We start from the raw sequence: 19,452 nt of genomic DNA on the forward strand, positions 1-19,452 counted from the left end.
CTTTTTCCAATAATTTATATTTTTTTTACAACTATATTTTTTTCTTTTCCCTTCTATTTTTAAATTTATTTCGCCCCAATCTTTCAGCTCCACCTTTTAGCCCATTTTGATCCCTTCCCCCACCCCAACCACACTAGGGCCATCTGCCAATAGCTTGCTTCCCTTACTGTCCCCATTAGCACATCCTTTAGCTAATATCACCACCGTGAACACCCCTTTGTCCTTTTGTCAATGACATCTTTGGCAGCCTCTTCTTGGCCTCCACCAATCACTGTCCCCCTGTCGAGCTCTCCTGTCCCACCCCCTTCTACCAGCTTATATTTAATCTCATTTCTATATGTCTTAGTTCTGATGAAGGATCATACAGACTCGAAACGTCAACTGTATCCCTCTCCGCAGATGCTGTCAGACCTGCTGAGTTTTTCCAGGCATTTTTGTTTTTGTTTTGATTCTAACTCACTCGTCTCAGATGCATTCTCATACCATCAAAGTTGGCTTTCTCCCAATTAATTATCCCTGCTCTGGATTGTTCTCGATCCTTTCCCATGACCAATGGTCACTGTCCCCTAATTGCTCTCCCGATATTTGATCCACTTGGGCCAACTCATTCCCCAGAACCAGGTCCAACAGTGCCTGCCTCTCGTTGGACTGGAATCATATTGCTACAGAAAATTATTTTGAACACACCCCAGGAACTCTCGCCCTTCTTGTTCCTTTGTACTGTTCCTATCCCAGTCTATATTTGGATAATTGAAGTCCTCCATTATAATTATTCTATAACTCTTGCACCTCTCCGTAATTTCCTCACAAATTTGTTTCTCTACCTCCCTTCCACTGGTTGGTTGTCGGTATACTACACGGATTAATGTTATTGCACCTTTTTCATTCCTTACCTCTAGCCAAAGAGATTCCATCCTTGACCCCTCTGGAACATCCTCTCTCTCCAGTACTGTAACACTATCTTTAATCAATACTGCCACTCGCACCACCTCCCCCTTTTCTTCCTTTCCTCTCTCTCCTAAATACCTTGCTTCCAGGAATATCTAACACCCAGTCCTGCCCTTGTTTGAGCCAGGTGGATGTTATAGCAATACCATCATAGTTCCATTTGTCAACCTGTGCCTGTAGTTTACCAATCTTATTAACCACACTCCGCACATTTGCAAACATGCACATTAAGCCTGATTTAGGTTTTTTTACTTTCCCCCTCACTCTGACCCTATCTAATGACTTAATATAGCCTTCTCTAATTCTATCAAATTCTCCAAGTATTTTATTAACCTTGATACTACTCTCTGATATATCCTCCTTGACAGTTAATACTTCTCTACTTCCCAATGCCAGTTTTTCTCCTCTCCACTCTGAATTTCCCCTCAAGTTCCCATCCCCCTGCCAATCTAGTTTAAACCCTCCCCAACAGCACTAGGAAACCTTCCCATGAGGACAGTAGTCCCAGTCCTGTTAAGGTGTAACCTGTCCTTCTTGTACAGGTCCCACCTGCCCCAGAACTGGTCTCAATGCCTCAGAAATCTAAAGCTCTCCCTCCTAATCATTTCTCCAGCCACATGTTGAACTACTCAATCTTCCTGTTCTTATGTTTACTAGCACATGGCATGGGGAGTAATCCTGAGACTACTGCTCTTGAGGTCCAGATTTTTAATTCCCTTCCTAACTCCCTAAAATCTGCTTTCAGGATCTCATCCCTTTTCCCACCCATGTTATTGGTCCCAATGTGGACCATGACCTCTGACTGTTCACCTTTCCCCAAAAGAATGTCCTGCAGCTGCTCTGTGATATGCTTGACCCTGATACCAGGGAGGCAACATACCATCCTGGAGTCACGTCTATGGCGCAGAAACGCCTGAGGGCTCCTCTAACTATGGAATCCCCTACCACTACAGCACTTCCGCTCTTCCTCCTTCCCTCCTGTGCAGCTGAGCCACCTGTTGTGCCACAAACTTGGTTCTTGCTACAGTCCTCTGAGGAACCATCTTGCTCACCAGTATCCAAAATGGAAAAGTGGTTAAAGAGTGAGATAGCCTCAGGGATTTCCTGCACTACCTGCCTGTTTCTCTTAGATACTCTAGCGGTCACCCATTCCCTTCGCCTGTGAGCTTCTTAGCTGCAGAGTAACCATCTCTCTAAACATGCCATCCAAGTGTAATCCTTAGCCTTGCGGATGCACCACAGCGACTCCAGCCGCCGCTCAAGTTTCACAACCCAGAGCTCAAGTTTCTGCAGCTGATGACACTTCCTGCAGATGTAGTCATTGAGTATACTTTGTGCCTACACAACTTCCCACATTCCGGTGGATGCACATTCCACATGGCTGAGCTGCGCTAACATACCTTAAAGTCTATATAAAGTATTTACTACAGAATGATATAATATAATATAATAACTCACTTGTCACTTACCAATCGTCTCCCCTGTGCTGAGTCCGGAAAGGCCTATACTTACCAGTATTTATTGCGCAACCCTAATTGCCCTTGAGAAGGTGGTCATGAGCTGCCTTCTTGAACCTCTGCAGTCCCTGTGGTGTAGTTACACCCACAGTGCTGTTAGGAAGGGAATTCCAGGATTTTGACCCAGCGACAATGAAGGAATGGCAATATATCTCCAAGTTAGGATGGTGAATGACTTGGAAGGGAACTTCCAGGTGGTGGTGTTTCTGTGTATCTGCTACCCTTGTCCTTCTAGATGATATTGAAAGGTGTTGTCTAAGGAGGCTTGGTAAGTTCCTGCATTGCATCTTGTAGATGGTACACGCTGCTGCCTGAATCTGAAATGCATTACCTGAAAGGAAAATCAATGATAACTTTGAGAAAGGAATGGAAGGGAAAATATTGACAGGACTATGGGAGAAAAGGCAGGGGTGTGTGCCTAATTAAATTACTCTACTATAAGACCTGGCACAGGCACAATCAGCTGAATGTTCCCATTCAATGCAATATCTTTCTCGGAATTTTATAATCAAGATGATTGTGGTTGCGGGTGGGCACTTTCCATTTTCGTCGCCCAATGTTATTATTAAGCATTCTTAGCTCAGGTATAGTATGGTTAGGTAAATAAAACTCTCTGATCTTTCTCCCAACATTGGACACCGATAGAGAGCTCTTTTCCATGTCTCCTACCGGCTGTCCAATGGCATCTTTAGCACTCACTTGACAACTTCATTCAATCAGTGTTGAATTTGGGGCTGTTACCCATGGGAAGCTAAATTTGTTCCATTGGACTGGTCTAGATTTGAACCCAGTCACCTAATTTTTTAATACATAGATTATGCATGAATTAAGTGCTGTCCTATTACTGGGTTTAAAACATATTTTTTCGAATGGGTTCTATGGTTAATGCTCAACATAAAGAAGAATATTTAGCCCAGGGAAACTGCCCAAGCGTTTTCTGAAGTATTCATTTTCAAATTTGCTCTGACGTAAATGCAGGGGGTCATTTTATGAGTGCATGCCACCAGCAGAAAGCTTTGACTGTAGAAACCCTCAGTAGCGGGCAGCACCAAGTGGAAATCAGAGCATTCACTGCCTGCAGTTTTTCAATGATTAAAATAGTCAGAAGATCATGGGCAGAGTGCATCCAAATTTCTGACAAGTGCTGCCACACGGTTAAACTTATTGGCAGCAAGTATCCTATAGTCTTACCATTGTCTCCATTATATTGATATCATAATTAGTGCCGCACATGGGGCTTGTTGTCAGATGTCAACATGGTGAAAGTCTAGATGAAATCTCTCTTTTATGTTAATCTGCTTGGAAAAGTTTGACAAAAGTACTGATTATCCACCCTATGCATCCAAACCTTTACTAATTTCCAAACTCTGTCATACTTCAGATACGGTGAGAAACACGTCACATTGGCCCAGGATTGCTTTTGAGTTGCTACCCTAATGAAAATAACTTTTTCAATGAATTTTAAACACTTTTCTAAATAATCAGCAGAATCAACAGTTTATTGCAAACTTCTTGAAAGCAACAAAGCCTCCTTTGTCACCATGTCATTAGCAGCATTCACACTTCATTCTGCTTTTTAAAATTGAATTTCCAAAGAGCATGATTTATAATGATGTTACTTATATTTTGTAGGAGCTTTCTGAAATGAACATTAAATAAGTATTATGGACAGAGGAGCAAAGATAAACTGAAACCTCCAACTCGCTTACCTTCTGCCAATAGTCAGTGTGGTTTGATTTTGAAAAGGTAGAGTTGTGTGTTTCTGAATGCCCAATAGTGTGTAGTCAGTTTAAAGTACCAGCAGCAGACGCTTGTGTTTCTAAACAAAGAGGATTATTTATTCACACACTCACCCCGAAAGATCTAAACACTACATCAGTCACTCACCACACACTCAAGGAAGATACAATTAAAAAAGATAGTACACTTCTACAAGCTTCAAACCAAAAGAACAGTTAACGGTCTTTGTGAGTCCAGCACAGAAGGAAGCTTTTCCCATTCATAAGGATGAATAATACAGTGGGGGAACATGTGGATGGCTCGGCAGAAAAGTCAAAAAGGAGCCAACATGCTCCACACTGATTCCCACAACACACTGGGAGGCAGCTAAACAAGAGCTAATTGGGACTTTTGCCCACAATCCAAATGGCCAGCAGCTCCCGGCAGCACCAAGAGCACATCAGTGGCAGCTGCCGGGACTGCAGGAGAAGAAAGAAGAAGGCCCATGGATCCCCAGAGCAGGTAGGCTCGAGGTCTTGGGCATGGTAGGTTTGAGTAGGTCAGAGTGGAGGGGCAAGTTTTAAGGCTGTGGGGGAGGGGTATGAATGAAGGGTGGGGTTCGCTCTTAGGGGCGGTGGCCCACGATTGGCGAAGAGCAACCCCCGAAGATCGAACCCCACCCCCTTCCCACCCTTTAAAGAAGTTTTTTTTTAAATTGTGCAGCCCGCCTCCTGCCCATGCCAAACATTTTATGACGTGGGCAGCATATTATCAGGGTCAACTGACTTGATAACAAGCCTAATCGACTCTTGATTACTTATTTAAATATGGTGGCCGGGCTGCCGATTTTGGTGCCCGCCCACCCCTCTGTATTATAGAGGGAGCTCGGAGGCTGGTGGGAAGGTGGTGGGATGAGCACCCTCCCTATTTTTTGTGCCCCCCTGCCCAAAACACACCCGGGGGCAGGGGTACATAAAATACAGGCCTTAGATTTTAGTTCAGGTAAGTTCAAATTGCTGGGGGTTGGATATCAGGAGTACTTTGAAGAAAAGAAGTTCAGCAGGCCATGAATTCAGGTACTCGTGGACGTTGTATCAGGAGGTCCAATTTCTTTACAGGTGAATACAGAGCTTTGGAATTAGGCTGCAAAGCTTTTTAAAAAAATTTAAACCTCTTGGTTCTTAAAAAGCAAAGGGGGCACAGCATTTCTCCGCAGCTATTATCCTGTCGGTATTATTCTGCAGACAGCACCCAGATCTCTTCAAATTTTCCAGAAACTTTAAAGCATTATATTAGGGTTTTTCAGTGTCCATTGCTAACATAGATCTTGAAATGCTGGAGAGTTAACAAGAGGCCAAAGGTTTACATCGCAACTGCGGAGTACCTTTTCTGATGTTTGTTCAGCTTTTTGGAGAAATAGCCAATCAGGCGTTCAATTCCAGAATCATCTTCCTATATCACTGGCGTCGATAGCTACTCTAAAAGATTTGCTGAAGTTTGGGACAGCTAGTATGGGTTCATGGGTCAGGATGGCTTTTAACTTCTCAAAAGCCTTTTGGCATGCCTCAGTCCACACTATCTTTGTGGTTTTCTTCAATAAATCCATTGGTGGGGCAGCTAGGGTGCTAAAGTTTGGGACAAACTGGCACATTCCTAGAAACCGCGGGATTTCTCTCTTTGTTTTGAGGATAGGAAAATCGACTAAGGCACATATTTTTGTTTCCTGGGATAGCATTTTCCCTTGTCCCACCACGTGCCCCAGGTAAGTTCCCTTTGCCTTAGCAAATTCGCTTTTAGCTAGGTTCACCACAAACTTAGCCCTCCATAGACCCTAGAACACTGCCTCCAGTTGGTCTAAATGGTCCTTCCAGATGTCACTGTTAATTAACAGGTCATCCAGATATACTGCACAGTTCGTTAATCCAGCCACTGCCTGGCTTGTCAACCTCTGAAAGGTTGCAGGGGCATTTTTAAGACCAAAGGGGAATACCTTACATTGGTATAGGCCATCTAGGGTGACATAAGCTGAGATTTCTCTCGCTCTGGGGACTTGCCAGCACCCCTTCAAAAGATCTATTTTACTGAGGTAGGCAGAGTGACTCACCTTGTCTATGCAATCCTCGAAGTGAGGGATTGAGTATGAATCGGTCATTAATTCACCTTCCAATAGTTAGTGAAGAGCCGTTCAACAAGTAGAATGGGGGAGCTCCAGCTGGGCTCAATTATATCATTGTCTAGCATGTATTTGACTTCTTGTCTGATCTGAACCAGCTTATCGGGGCTCCGTAAGTAGTGATTTTGCTTTAACGGTGGGGTATCCCTTACGTTCATGCCGTGGTCTGTTAGTTGGGTACATCCCGATTGGCCCCTACAGATTCCTTTAAATTTCCTGAGAAATGTGGCTATATCCCTCCCCTGCTCTTCTGTCGGATGGATAATTGGGCATTTAAGTTGTCCAGCATTTCCCTGTTTGCCAGCCTAACAGTAGAGGGATTGACCTGGCAATTCTCCAGTCCTTCCTCCTCATCTGACTCCCCCTGGCTGTCCTCTGCTATTTTTACCCCCTGGCAAACACTTACTGGTTGGTTAGGCTCTCGGCTGTAATATTTCTTTAGTATATTAAGGTGGCACAACTGTTGCTGTTTTCTCTGGTCAGGGGTGTGGATCAAATAATTTACCTCACTGACCCTTTTAGCCTCCCTATATGGGCTGCTAAATTTGGCTCTGAAAGAATCATTTGACAGTGGCAGCTGCTATAGGACCTGGTCACCTGGCTGGAGAGTTTGGGTTTCAGTGTGTCTATCTGCCTGATTTCTTCATGGGAGGCTTTTAAATGATCCTTGGCCACAGCACAGGCATTAAGCAGTTGTTCCCAGAATGTGGAGACATGCTCCAACATTGAGGTGTACCCCTCATGACCCCCAGAGCAGCCAACTCAACAGTTCACCAGTGTCCATTTTTAAATAAATAAAGACAGTCCCAGAAGCTTCTATATGAGCACTGTCCATGTTGAAGGTTATGAACATGATATGCCTTTTATTGGCCTTGACAGGAGACCCGGAGTGAAAATTCCACACTATAAATGAATTAGTTCTGTACTACATGAAGAGCTCTGAAACCAGGGCCCCTGTATTGAACTGAAACCTGCTGTTTTCCAATTGGTGCAGTATGCCCACCAGTTCAATCTGTTTTTCCAATTTCCTGTCATGTTTCCGAAAGTACTTGAGGTTTGTGCTTAACAGCAGTAGCCTTTCAATAATTTATCCAAGTAGCTTTTTTTCATTTAAGCCTAGATGATGAGTGCTGGCATATTATTCAACTGTGGAACTTTCAATGCTGAGCCTTACTCTGTTCTCATGTGACCTGCATGCACAAATGCTCCACTTTCTGAAAGAGATCACTGGATAGTGATTGTTATGCTCTAGAAAGCAAGTGGTGGAGGATAGAACTGAAAGCAATCTTTACAAAATTGTATGAGCATTTATTTACAGAGATACAAATGACAAACATGTACCTCCTCACCCAACAACCACACTTTTAGTCTGTCCCTATTTATAGAGGCACAAGTGAATCCCACCTTGATGATAATTAGGTAACTCAGGCATTAAAACTGGGACTCCCCTGGTTAGATGGTAAATACATTCTCCAAAAACAGTCAATGTTTGGATACTTTTTGACAGCAGGGCATTAGAAAATCAGTCCTATTGTGTCAGTGAATGTATGAAGCTTGGGCGAGGTAATACAGGGCAGTCAGCAGCCATGGATTTGTAATTAGCAGGTCGGTGCCTTCAGGAGACAAGTGGAGAAAATTGGTAAGAAACAAACTGCATTAATACTAAATTTCTACCTGTAATTTATCACAGATAAAGACAAATGCAAACCTTCAAAGACTGGCTGAAGGTTGTCGAGACAAAAACTTCACCTATAAATCATGCCAGAAAATCTTCTGTCAGCCCTGGGAAAAGTGCATTCGTGGACATTGTATGTGCAAGCTGCCGTATCTTTGTCCAAAGGATATGGCGGAAGTGTGCTCAAGCAACAACAAAAAATATAGGTCATACTGCCAGCTGAAAAGTATTGAATGTCTTCGAGACTCGGAAAGGTTCTCTCACTTTGGGATGTGCTCATTGGGTGAGAATGCAAATATTATTGTAATGAGGTGTTTTCTACTTATCACCATTTGAATAGGAAAACTCTGGCAATCAATTTCAGGCCTGGTGACAGGTGGGCACAGTCATCAGTGAGATGAATGGGGGAAAAACAGTCTTTCCCGTCACATTTCATTTATTGGCCAAATTGCTGCAAGCAACCCAGGAGAAAAAAAATCACTGGGACATTCAAAGAATTACGAGTTTTGTTCAAGCTTTTTTTGAATACTTTAATTTATCAGTTGTACAAACATTGGAGCTAGGGGTAAAAGATGTTTTTTTACTGAGTGCATCGTTGGGGGTCATGTGATGAAAACTCTAGGAATACATCCAACCAGAGATGGGAAGTCGAAAACTTGACGGCAAATTGATTGGGCTCCTCATCTGTGACATCAGATGGGCAGCAGACGTATTGCACTGATATCTCACGCACCCAAAAATTGGCCCCATTATGTTTCTAGAGTAGTAGATAGATGCCCTGCCCTTAAGGGTATTAGAGCCAAAACCTGATCCTGATCTAATCTGATGTGCATAAAAATGCACATTTCAACAGAGGGCACTAAATATGAAGGATGGGACCTCAAGGTGATTTTATTCTTTTTCTCTGGCCCTCTGATGTTGCAACACAAGCTGGTTTATCACAAACCAAGAATTAAGCCTGAGGTCATTTTCAAACTGAGGAATGTTAGCATTGTCAATGGACTACCTCCCATCTTGGGCACCCAAGGGTAGAAATTGGACTGTGTTGCACCAATCTTACCGGCATAAACTAGATACAACAAGGCACAATGTTGAAGACCCAGGTCCTCTGCCCAAGGACACCCATACAACGTCAAACATAATATTGACATGGGCTGTTATTTATCACAGCTGCCTAAAACAGGTGATGTGTCTCTCAAATATGCTCACAGAAATGTGATTACAATGGCCAACACAGCTGCCAACTAAAGGTGAGGCTAAAAAAAATGTTTTTGTACGAATTATATATTTTTAAAGGGTTTAAGTGTAAATAAAACCTTCTTGCAAGTCTAGGAGAACCAAGAGTGATCCCCCTACTTCACAGTGGTCACAATTGACCAATCTCCTCACCCCATGCTCCAACTTCCTCATTTCTCCTTCCAACATACCCACGCTCCAACCTCCAGCGCTTATCTTCAGACTATTGCTGGTGAGGCAAGCGAGCTGCCCGTGGACAGGCAAAAGGCCAGCTGTGCTTTGATGCAAATACAGAGTATAAATCCCAACACTGTTGCAACTTCAGAATAGCTCCCTCTGCTGCTCCAATGCAACATTTTCTGTTCTCTACATCTGAATGAGAACTCTAATTTACCATTAATCTGGATTAGAGTTGAATCAAATCCTCAGAGTTAAAAGACCACTTTCTAACACCGTGAATCACTCTCAGTAGTGTTTTGGATCATATCTGCCTATGCAAATGTATTTGTGAACTTATATATTAAATCTACCTTTTTAATTTTAGGAAATGCTGCTGTTTCTTTGTCATCTGATAACACATCACTGGGAATTGTTTTGTTCAGTTTCAATCACACATTACACAAATTGCCTATATGTGTGAATGAGAAGAGTTGGACAATGCATGAGGCAAATGTCGTCTGCAGACAGCTCAACTTTCACTTGTAAGGATCTACCTTTAATTTTTTGTATTTGAAATAATTCAAGTCAATGCTTGCAAGTGAGTATTCTGTCCTTTAAAGATATTTTATCTGCTGCTGATCATCTCATTCTCTTTTGCCAGAGGAGCAGAGAAAGTTTTAGAAACTGAAGAAATGACAAGTCCCCTGAGCGCTACCATTTATGTGAACTGGTCTAACAGCACACGCTGCAGAGGGTTTGAGAAGAGTCTATCAGAATGTTTCCGCCTCACGGACATTGGAAAGGCACAGACGATGTCCAAAAAACCAAAGTTTGCTTTGGTTAAATGTTATGATTATCCTCCAGGTTTTTATTTTCTGTCGTTATGATGGGTTTCATTTATAGAAGAGACTTAGGGGTGGGGATGAGTGGGTGAGTAGTGTACTTCTGTATGGTTTGCCTATGAATGATCATCTGGCTAGTTTAGGGAGCACACTTGGATGGAGATGGTTGCTTCTCTGATGTTCCATCTGTTGATTTAAGTGAAGGGAAGACCTGTCACTGATATGTAATCCTCTGGAGATTACAGTTATACCCAGCAATCTACAATTTGATTTTAAGTAGTTAAAAGGAAGCAGTGTCACTTGTGTTTGTTTTTGTATAGGTGTCACTGTAGAGCTAGTCATATTTTTACATGCCATGGCGCACACACTTTCTAGCAGGTTAACTTAAGAGTGACCCATTGATTTCTACCCACCCTTACTCTGTGGCAGTGGGGCCCAGTTGCAGAATTCCAGATATCAACAATGTAGTGTCTAATTGTACTGTGACTATAAAACAAAAGCTTGGCGTCAATAATATAGCTGTTGAACTTTTATCAACCAGGACTTTGGCACCAGTCAGTGCTCAGTTGTGTAGAGTAGGTGCACATCAAGAATAAAACTGAATGCAGTGCACCAGTTTACAATAGATCACAATGATCCAAATCAAGTCCCTAGTATACATGGAATTTCGTCTTCACTCAGAACTTGTCATGGCATGACATGTAATAGCCATTATCCAGTTGCCCAATCTGACAATTGAGAAATGATGTTGGATTGCACATTTGTTGTAGTTTAGCTTTCTACTTCACTAAAATTGTTTCTGTTTTTGTTTGTTAGTTAAAAATTGCACCAATGATGAATTTAAATGTGTAAATGGCAAATGTATCCCACTGGAGAATCTTTGCAATGGCATCGATGACTGCGCTGACTTAAGTGATGAGTCATGTTGTAAAGGTAAGTGGAAGGGTCAGATCTTGTCTCTCTTTTGATGCTATATCTGGAGGTTTGAGTGAGACTAGTATTTTGCAGATGTTCTTGATTTAGTAGCACTTTTAGTTCATTAAAAAGGTACAAAATGGTGACTGAGTATCATTGCCTCTAACTTATTACATTTTTTATTCTGTTAAAACAGACTGCGATAAATCTTACCGCTGCAAGTCAGATGTATGTATTCCAAATTTTTCTCTTTGTGATGGCGAAGATGACTGCTTGGATGGAAGTGATGAGAGTAACTGTACTGGTAAGAAATATTGGAGTACGTGGCTCGGATTTTCATGTAGATTTGGAAAAATGCAATTTGCACACTTTTGTGGCTTCTGAACCGAACACTTGACCCATTCATGAATTTGCCCAGGACTTTTGTTTTTCACACGGGGTCCGGGTTTGCAGTGCAGTTTGTGAGCCGCAATGGAGTGTGGGAGGAGTGTGAGTGCAGAGGCGGGCTAGTTAGAAGGCCCACCTCTGTTCTCCAGCACAGCAGCCCAGCTCTCAACATCGTTTAAAGGCCTCCTAAACCTTACCCCTCAAACCTTACCCACCTCCATGCCACCCCATGACCCTCAGATCCCCCTTGCCACCTACTTGACCCCTCAGACACACATGCCATCTCTATGCTTCCTCAGATTCCTAATGTTACCTCCATGCCCCCTCAAATCCCCCATGCCATCTGCATGCCCTCTGTGTATCCTCCATAGCCGCTCACCCAGTATCCACTATGTACAGTCCTCAGGAACCATGCAACAGCAAAGGAAAGTGTTTAAATGCATGCATGAAAACAATAAGACCCATGACAATTTAATAAAACCCTCATTCTAAGGTCTGCCATTGGTGCTGCAAAAAAACTTCTCCATTAAAGTTAATCCTTTAAGTGGCCGTTAAGTTGTGTTAGCAAACATGTACTCTGAAACTGCATCAAGGGCTGTGTATGTCACTCACCTTGTAAAACTGTCAGTCATTCCCCGGAACAGCTGTGTCAACAAAACTGAATCCTCCAAAGGTTTTGGAACTCAGCCAAGCATTCATAATGACCACTGCAACAGCATTAAATTGAATAGATAAGTGTCCTGTTCATTACAAAGCAGATTGCCTGTCAATCAATGGAGGTAAGCAAGTGCTTGTTTTCTTTTTAATCTTTCAAAAGCAATGAGCATAGATATTGGGCAGAGTTTACCAAGATAGCCTCCTATACAAGAGCAAGCTGGCAACACTGCTGCTAAGTCTTGCATCTGGTAACAGCTACAAGTGTTGAGACATTTTCAATCATTGTACATCTGGGGAAATCCCGACACATGCACATGCGCAGTGTTTACCCCGGAAGTTTAAGCTTCTGATGGGCAGAGTTACGCTGCCCTGGCCACTCTGAGAATGTCTCCGACACTGACCTTAGTGTTGGAGACTTAGGGTTGATGCCCTACGCTTGTCTAGATATTTACTTCATCCTTCTCTTGCCGTTACTTTCAGGGATAGGACAGTGATTAACAGCAGGCGATGTATAGGGAAGGCACCGCTTCCTCCACACCCCAGACACAGTCACACCCCCTTCACACCCCTGACACTACCAAAATTAAGGCATCCAAGTAGGAGAAATGCAATTCCAAGTGTAAATTTACTACATGTATCACTAAATTGAGCATAAATCTCCATTTTCTTGCAACACAACGTTTAGCTTTAGCATTAGCATTTTTCCTATTCCACCAGAAACAAACGGGAAATTTTTGTTACTTCAAAACACTTACTGGACAGAAGCACATGGTAATATCTATGAACAGCATCTAGTTAGTTACTTTCGGTCATTTTATCCTGGGGGCGGAATTTTCCATGCCCGCCGGCATCGGGCGTGATCGGTGGCATGAGTGGATAATATGTCACGATCGGCTTTACGATGGCGGGAAACCAGTTTGTGATCGTCTGTCCCGCCATCGGACGTCGGGAAGCTCATTGTAATACATCAGCATATCATTATCAGACCAGCCTGCTGGAATCGTTCCCCCCCGCTGGATTGTCCGCCTATGTCGGTGGGAAAGCATGCTGACGTGTTTCACAACAGCACATAAAAGGCATGCACTTGACAGCCTGCACTTTGAGGGGAACTCAGAGGTGAGTACACAGTAACGTTGTGCAGCGCTCGCCAGGGTCATCTGTTGGCCTTCAAACTTCAGGGGCATTGGGGGGCTGGGGTTAAGGGCAGCCCAGCCATTGAATATAACGCACAAGCATTTGGGGTGGTGGGTGGGGTGGGCAAAGGAATGGCCACGTATTAAGGAAACCTGTAGAAAATGACCATTCCTTTGCAACTGAGACAGTTCAGGCACAGTTACATTGATATGGTTAGGGTTGGGCTCCTAGATTATCTGCCTACTCAATCAATGAAGCGGCATCAAAGTGTCACCACCAAGTGCTCCAAACCTTTCGCCACTGTTGCTACCACACCCCAGCACAACCCCCACCCCCCCAGCACAGACTGCAATTTCATGAGCATTTTTGTGGGCTGCAGAACAGTTGGACGACTGCACACGTTGTACAATCTCCTCACGAAAGCTGGCCATGGAGCAGTCACTGCTGGAGGTGCTCACAGCCCCTTGCAATGTCAGCATCCCAGTTTGAACCAGTCTCCCCCATGGTTCAAGCTAAAAGGGCAGCCATGCAGCGCACTAATCTCTGGCCTTCCAAGTGGTGGCCAGCACTCTCCGGGAAGCGTTAAGGGGCCGTCACACTTAACCAGGACAGGTTCTTAGTACATCCATGCTAACCACGTGTCTCTCTCTCTTTCATCCTGCAGGAGGAGTACATCAAGATCATGGAGCCTGGTGAACTAGCTGTATGCCTGATGGCCTATAGAGCATGAAGACGACGGAGGAGAGAATGACTGAGGCTCCTGGCTGTGCAGCAACCTCAGGAAGAAGGGGCGGCTGGGGCTCCCACACACGCTGCCTAGGAGACACATCAAGCCGTCGCTGGTCGGCGCCTAGCAACACCCAGGGTCTATAGACACCGTCTTTCATTCCTGCAGGTGACCGAAAACCAGTGTCGCCAAAGACTGCGCATGTCTAGAGAACTGGTCGGTCACATCTGCCAGCTACTGCAGGATTTGGTGCCACGGGGACATGGAGGGCAGGTTTCCCACAGATTCAGGGTGCAATTGACTGCACTCATGTGGCGCACAGATCTCTGTCGCAACACATGGTGGAATACATCAGCCGCAAGGGGTTCCATTCGCTGAATGTGCAGCTGGTGTGTGACCACCAGAAATGCATCCTGTGCACAGTTTCCAGGGAGTATGCATGACGCCTACATCCTCAGTTGGTCACAGATCCCTGGGGTTTTCCAGGGTCCACAGAAGCTGCAGGGATGGCACCTCAGGGACAAGGGCTACCTACAGAGACCGTGGCTGATGACACCTGCGTGGTGGCCTCAGACTGCAGCACAGCGACAGTATAATGATGCTCACGTTGCAGGTCGCAGCTTAGTGGAGCAGACCATCGGGATGCTGAAGATGACCTTCCAGTGCCTGGACCAGTCTGATGGAGCCCTGAAATACTGCAGAGGGTGTCACATATCTTCGTCGCCTGCTGCACCCTTTACAACCTGGTGCTCCAACAGGGAGACGCACTGGCTGAGGAGGAGATGGAGGAGCTGCATGTCTCCTCCGAAGAGGAGGACACCGATGGGGATGAGGATGAGGAGGTTCTCGGAGGTGACGATGATGGGAATGAGGCCCTCGCATTGGCTAGACGAGGCAGGCATGCTCGAGAGGCTCTCATAGCTGCTAGATTTCTGGAGGATGATGACGACATGCAGTGAGGACACATAGCCTCTGAGAATGTCTGTCTCCTGTCTGGCCGAGGGCAGCTGGCTTGTGCTATCAGTAATGTTTCCAGGGAATGTGAGGCTGGACCATCACTTTGGTCAGGAGGTTGCACAGACCACAGGGAAGAGGCCCTGGACTGAAACACCTGCCTTTATCTTGTGTAGAAACCAAGGTTTCACATCTGTGTGACAAGAACACTGCTCATCAGAACAAGGAGCCATAAGCAGGGAGACATTCTTGGGAGTTTACTGACAATAGTGAACAGTATGTACAAGTAACTAACACCCATACCCAGGCTGTGCAACTAATTCCTCTTAGCTTTCCTAACCTTGCCACTACATCTTGGTGCTTCCCGAACATCCATAGCAAAGGTGGAGGCAGCCTGCTGACTGTGATGCCCTATCTGTGATGACCTTGGTGGGCATCCTCTGGAGGCCCGAGACTTGGAGGGCCCTGGCCTGCTTTCGGGGTCCTGCTGTGGGGCAGTGGCACCCTCCTCAGCCTGTGGAGCTGGAGTTGCAGAGGTCACAGGGAGAGGGGATTCAGATGGCTGGACTCAGAGTCACCTGGGTGGATGGCCCCGGGGTGTGCACCTGCTGATCCTCCTCTCTATGGGTGCCTGAGGCCCCAGGCTGACTCCTTGAAGAGAATGAGTGAGATTGAGCTGCCTGGCACCCCTGTTGCATACACATTGTTGGAGGCCAACTATGGCCTCAGCGATGGAGTTGAGCCCATGCAGCAGTGCAGGAGCAACGTCCTGGACCAAGGTCTCCATGGCGGCCGATGTCTGACCAGTGTTGACCTTGGTGCATTGGCATGCCAGTGCTATCTGTCGGCTGTCCTCCCCTTATGACAGTACCCTCCCAGGTTCGTAAGTTTACTCTTGATATCAATGGCCTAAACTCAAATCCCACTCAACCACACTAGGCAAGTTTGAATAAAATCACGTTGAACTTTATTGGCTCACCTAAAATTCTTATACTCACACTCGTTACTAGTTCTAGTTGTCAGGAGCCTTATCTGAGATCAGAGCAAGAGGGATGATCAGTCCATTGTCTCTGTCTCCAAGTGGTGGATCAGACCACTTCTGAGCTAGCCAGCTTGTCCCTCATGCGCAGCAGATTTTATCATGTCTACTTCGACTTTTGGCTATGTGTGTACCTGACTTGAGTCTTGCTTACGTGGCCTGTCCTCCATGACTGGCCTTGGTGGTGGGGGGAGGGGGGGTGTAGTTGGTGCGGTCCACATGGGTAGCATCTCCATCACAACTGGTTCATTCCACTGGACTTGCTCACCCACTTCCCCTTTTACCTATTATCGACTGCCTTGCTCAGAGATGAACCTGCTCCATGCTGCCACACACTTCTGGCGCCCTTATCTTTGATCAGTTTCTTTCCCAAAGTTCAACCACTCCTTCCTCTTTCAATCTTTGTTCCCAGTTTTCAGCCCCAGACAACCATCACACGATGGTTTGCACAAGCTATAATTACATTTCTCTATTGCAGCAAATACTGAAATTTACCCTTAAGCCCCAATATCGCCGCCTAATTGTAAGGTTACTCTGTTAGTTATTAGCTCTTGTTTAAAACACACCATTAAACAGAACATGATTAGGTTTAAACACATCATTACATATTATATGCTGTGCTTACTTTTCACCTCAGTCTGAAAGCAGACGGACTCCTCCATCGTGCCTTGCAATCTAAGAAGTGCAGCAGACATCCCTTCCTGATGTTCCCAAGCTTGCCTTTGCAGCTCCAGCAACTGTAAAATGAACGAGTCCAGAGGCTCGTCATCTGACTCGGCCTCAGCAAATTTCTGGCCTCCAGCAATCCTCCGAGTGCCAGGGACCTGAGAAGTCCCTGTCTCCACCTGCTGTGGATCAGAAAGTGTGATGTGCTCACCAGATTGTGACCCCAAGGCTATTCTAAAGCTAGGTCCCACTGAGATGTGTGCCTCTGCGCTGGTCGAGGGTGTGGGTGAGCGCTGTGACGGGACTTCAAGGAGGGTGCCTTCAGATCCCTCTTCTGAAGTGTCTTCGGGGCTTGACTGGAGACCCTGGCTCATGGACTCTCTTGGCTGCTCCCCAGGTGTGCCTGCGGAAGCAAGGGGAGATAATTAGTGCATGGCAGTGGCCTGTGAAACAGGACACATCACTCACAGCAGGGTCGTCTGATGGATGTTGCACTGTTGGATCCTCACTTGGTACAGCACTGCCGACTTCACCGTCAGGACCAGTCCAGATCGTCGCTGGCCAGCTAGATGGCTCTGTTTTCAAAGTCCATGAGGAGCTTGATCTCAGGCATTCCTCCACCAGTCTGCGACTTCTCCCCCCGTTGTGTGCCAGCTTGTCCTGTATGAATAGAGACGGAGAGAGTGTAAGCAGGACACCTGCCAGGCCAGAGGATAAGTATGCCTGGCGCGTGTGTGGTGAGTGGTCCCATGGACAGGATGAGGACAATGAAGGTGTGTATGAGAGAGTGAATGGTGCTGTCCCTTGAACTGGCAGTGAGTGAGGGCCCTGTGGATGTGTGATCAGTTTGTGAGTGTAAGAGTTGAGAGTGATGAAAAGAGTGACTTACCCTGGCGGAACAGAGGAGATCATTCATCCTCTTGCGGCACTGGGTGGCTTGTCTTCTTTTGAAGGGCGTTGGCACTGACCAATGCTGCCACCACCTCCCAAGCCTGGTTGGTTAAGCCGCTGCCTATCCTGTGGCCAGAGTGGGGGTAGAGGATATACCGGGACTCCGCTCCATCCAAAAAGCATTCCAGAGACGCATTGCTGAAGTGGTGGGCTGCAGCCTTTTTGCCTTTTGGGGTCATCCTGTCTTCCATGCAGCAGTCATGGTCTGGAAGCACTGAGATGTGTGCTTGCAGCTGGATTTTAAATATGGCACCTGGCTTGATGAAGCAGTGAGGTGATGGCAGGCAGGCAAATGAGAGGTCGCCCGCCATAGAAACGGTGTGTTTCCCAGGAGTGCATAAATTATGTCGGGACCTGGAAAAATTTATTAATTTTGCTTCCAATCTCCACCCCTCCATCATTTTCACATGGTCCATCTCTGATACTTCCCTTCCCTTCCTTGACCTCTCTGTCTCAATTTCTGGTGATAGACTGTCCACCAATATCCATTACAAGCCTACCGACTCCCACAGCTACCTCGACTACAGCTCCTCACACCCCACTTCCTGTAAGGACTCCATCCCATTCTCTCAGTTCCTTCGCCTCCGTCGCATCTGTTCTGATGATGCTACCTTCAAAAACAGCTCCTCTGACATGTCCTCCTTCTTCCTTAACCGAGGTTTTCCACCCACGGTCGTTGACAGGGCTCTCAACTGTGTCCAGCCCATCTCCCGCGCATCCGTCCTCACGCCTTCTCCTCCCTCCCAGAAACATGATAGGGTCCCCCTTGTCCTCACTTATCACTCCATCAGCCTCCGTATTCAAAGGATCATCCTCCGCCATTTCCGCCAACTCTAGCATGATGCCACCACCAAACACATCTTCCCTTCACCCCCCCTGGCGGCATTCCATAGGGATCGTTCCCTCCGGGACACCCTGGTCCACTCCTCCATCACCCCCTACTCCTCAACCCCCACCTATGGCACCTCCCCATGCCCACGCAGAAGATGCAACACCTGCCCCTTCACTTCCTCTCTCCTCACCGTCCAAGGGCCCAAACACTCCTTTCAAGTGAAGCAACATTTCACTTGCATTTCCCCTAACTTAGTCTACTGCATTCGTTGCTCCCAATGCGGTCTCCTCTACATTGGAGAGACCAAACGTAAACTGGGCGACCGCTTTGCAGAACACCTGCGGTCTGTCCGCAAGAAAGACCCAAACCTCCCTGTCGCTTGCCATTTTAACACTCCACCCTGCTCTCTTGCCCACATGTCTGTCCTTGGCTTGCTGCATTGTTCCAGTGAAGCCCAACGCAAACTGGAGGAACAGCACCTCATCTTCCGACTAGGCACTTTACAGCCTTCCGGACTGAATATTGAATTCAACAACTTTAGATCTTGAACTCCCTCCTCCATCCCCACCCCCTTTCCGTTTCTTCCCCCTCCCTTTTGTTTTTTCCAATAATTTATATAGATTTTTCTTTTCCCACCTATTTCCATTATTTTTAAATCTATACCTATAATGCCCTGTCAGTCTTTCCACCCCACCCCCACTAGAGCTGTACCTTGAGTGTCCTGCCATCCATTCTTAATTAGCACATTCTCTTAGATAATATCACCACCTTCAACACCTCTTTGTTCCTTTATCTGTGACATCTTTTGATTATCTGCTCCTATCACTGCTTGCTTGTCCCTATAACCACCAGCACCCCCCCTCAAATTCTCTCCTCCCACCCACCCCCCCACCTTAAACCAGCTTATATTTCACCCCTCTC

General features: G+C 45.8%; 1 protein-coding gene across 1 annotated transcript in view; it reads left to right on the top strand.

Moving 5' to 3' along the window:
* The window catches only part of LOC144680590 (complement factor I-like), a 94,919-nt gene that overhangs the window by 30,669 nt on the left and 44,798 nt on the right, over positions 1–19,452 (top strand). Inside the window, exons 3-7 of the mRNA XM_078541750.1 lie at positions 8,048–8,315; positions 9,813–9,969; positions 10,089–10,291; positions 11,086–11,202; positions 11,381–11,488. Coding sequence (XP_078397876.1) covers positions 8,048–8,315; positions 9,813–9,969; positions 10,089–10,291; positions 11,086–11,202; positions 11,381–11,488 — 853 coding nt within the window. The remainder of the gene's footprint in view (positions 1–8,047; positions 8,316–9,812; positions 9,970–10,088; positions 10,292–11,085; positions 11,203–11,380; positions 11,489–19,452) is intronic.

Source organism: Cetorhinus maximus, chromosome 1, assembly GCF_964194155.1.
Source record: "Cetorhinus maximus chromosome 1, sCetMax3.hap1.1, whole genome shotgun sequence".
NCBI classification, from domain to species: Eukaryota; Metazoa; Chordata; class Chondrichthyes; order Lamniformes; family Cetorhinidae; genus Cetorhinus; species Cetorhinus maximus.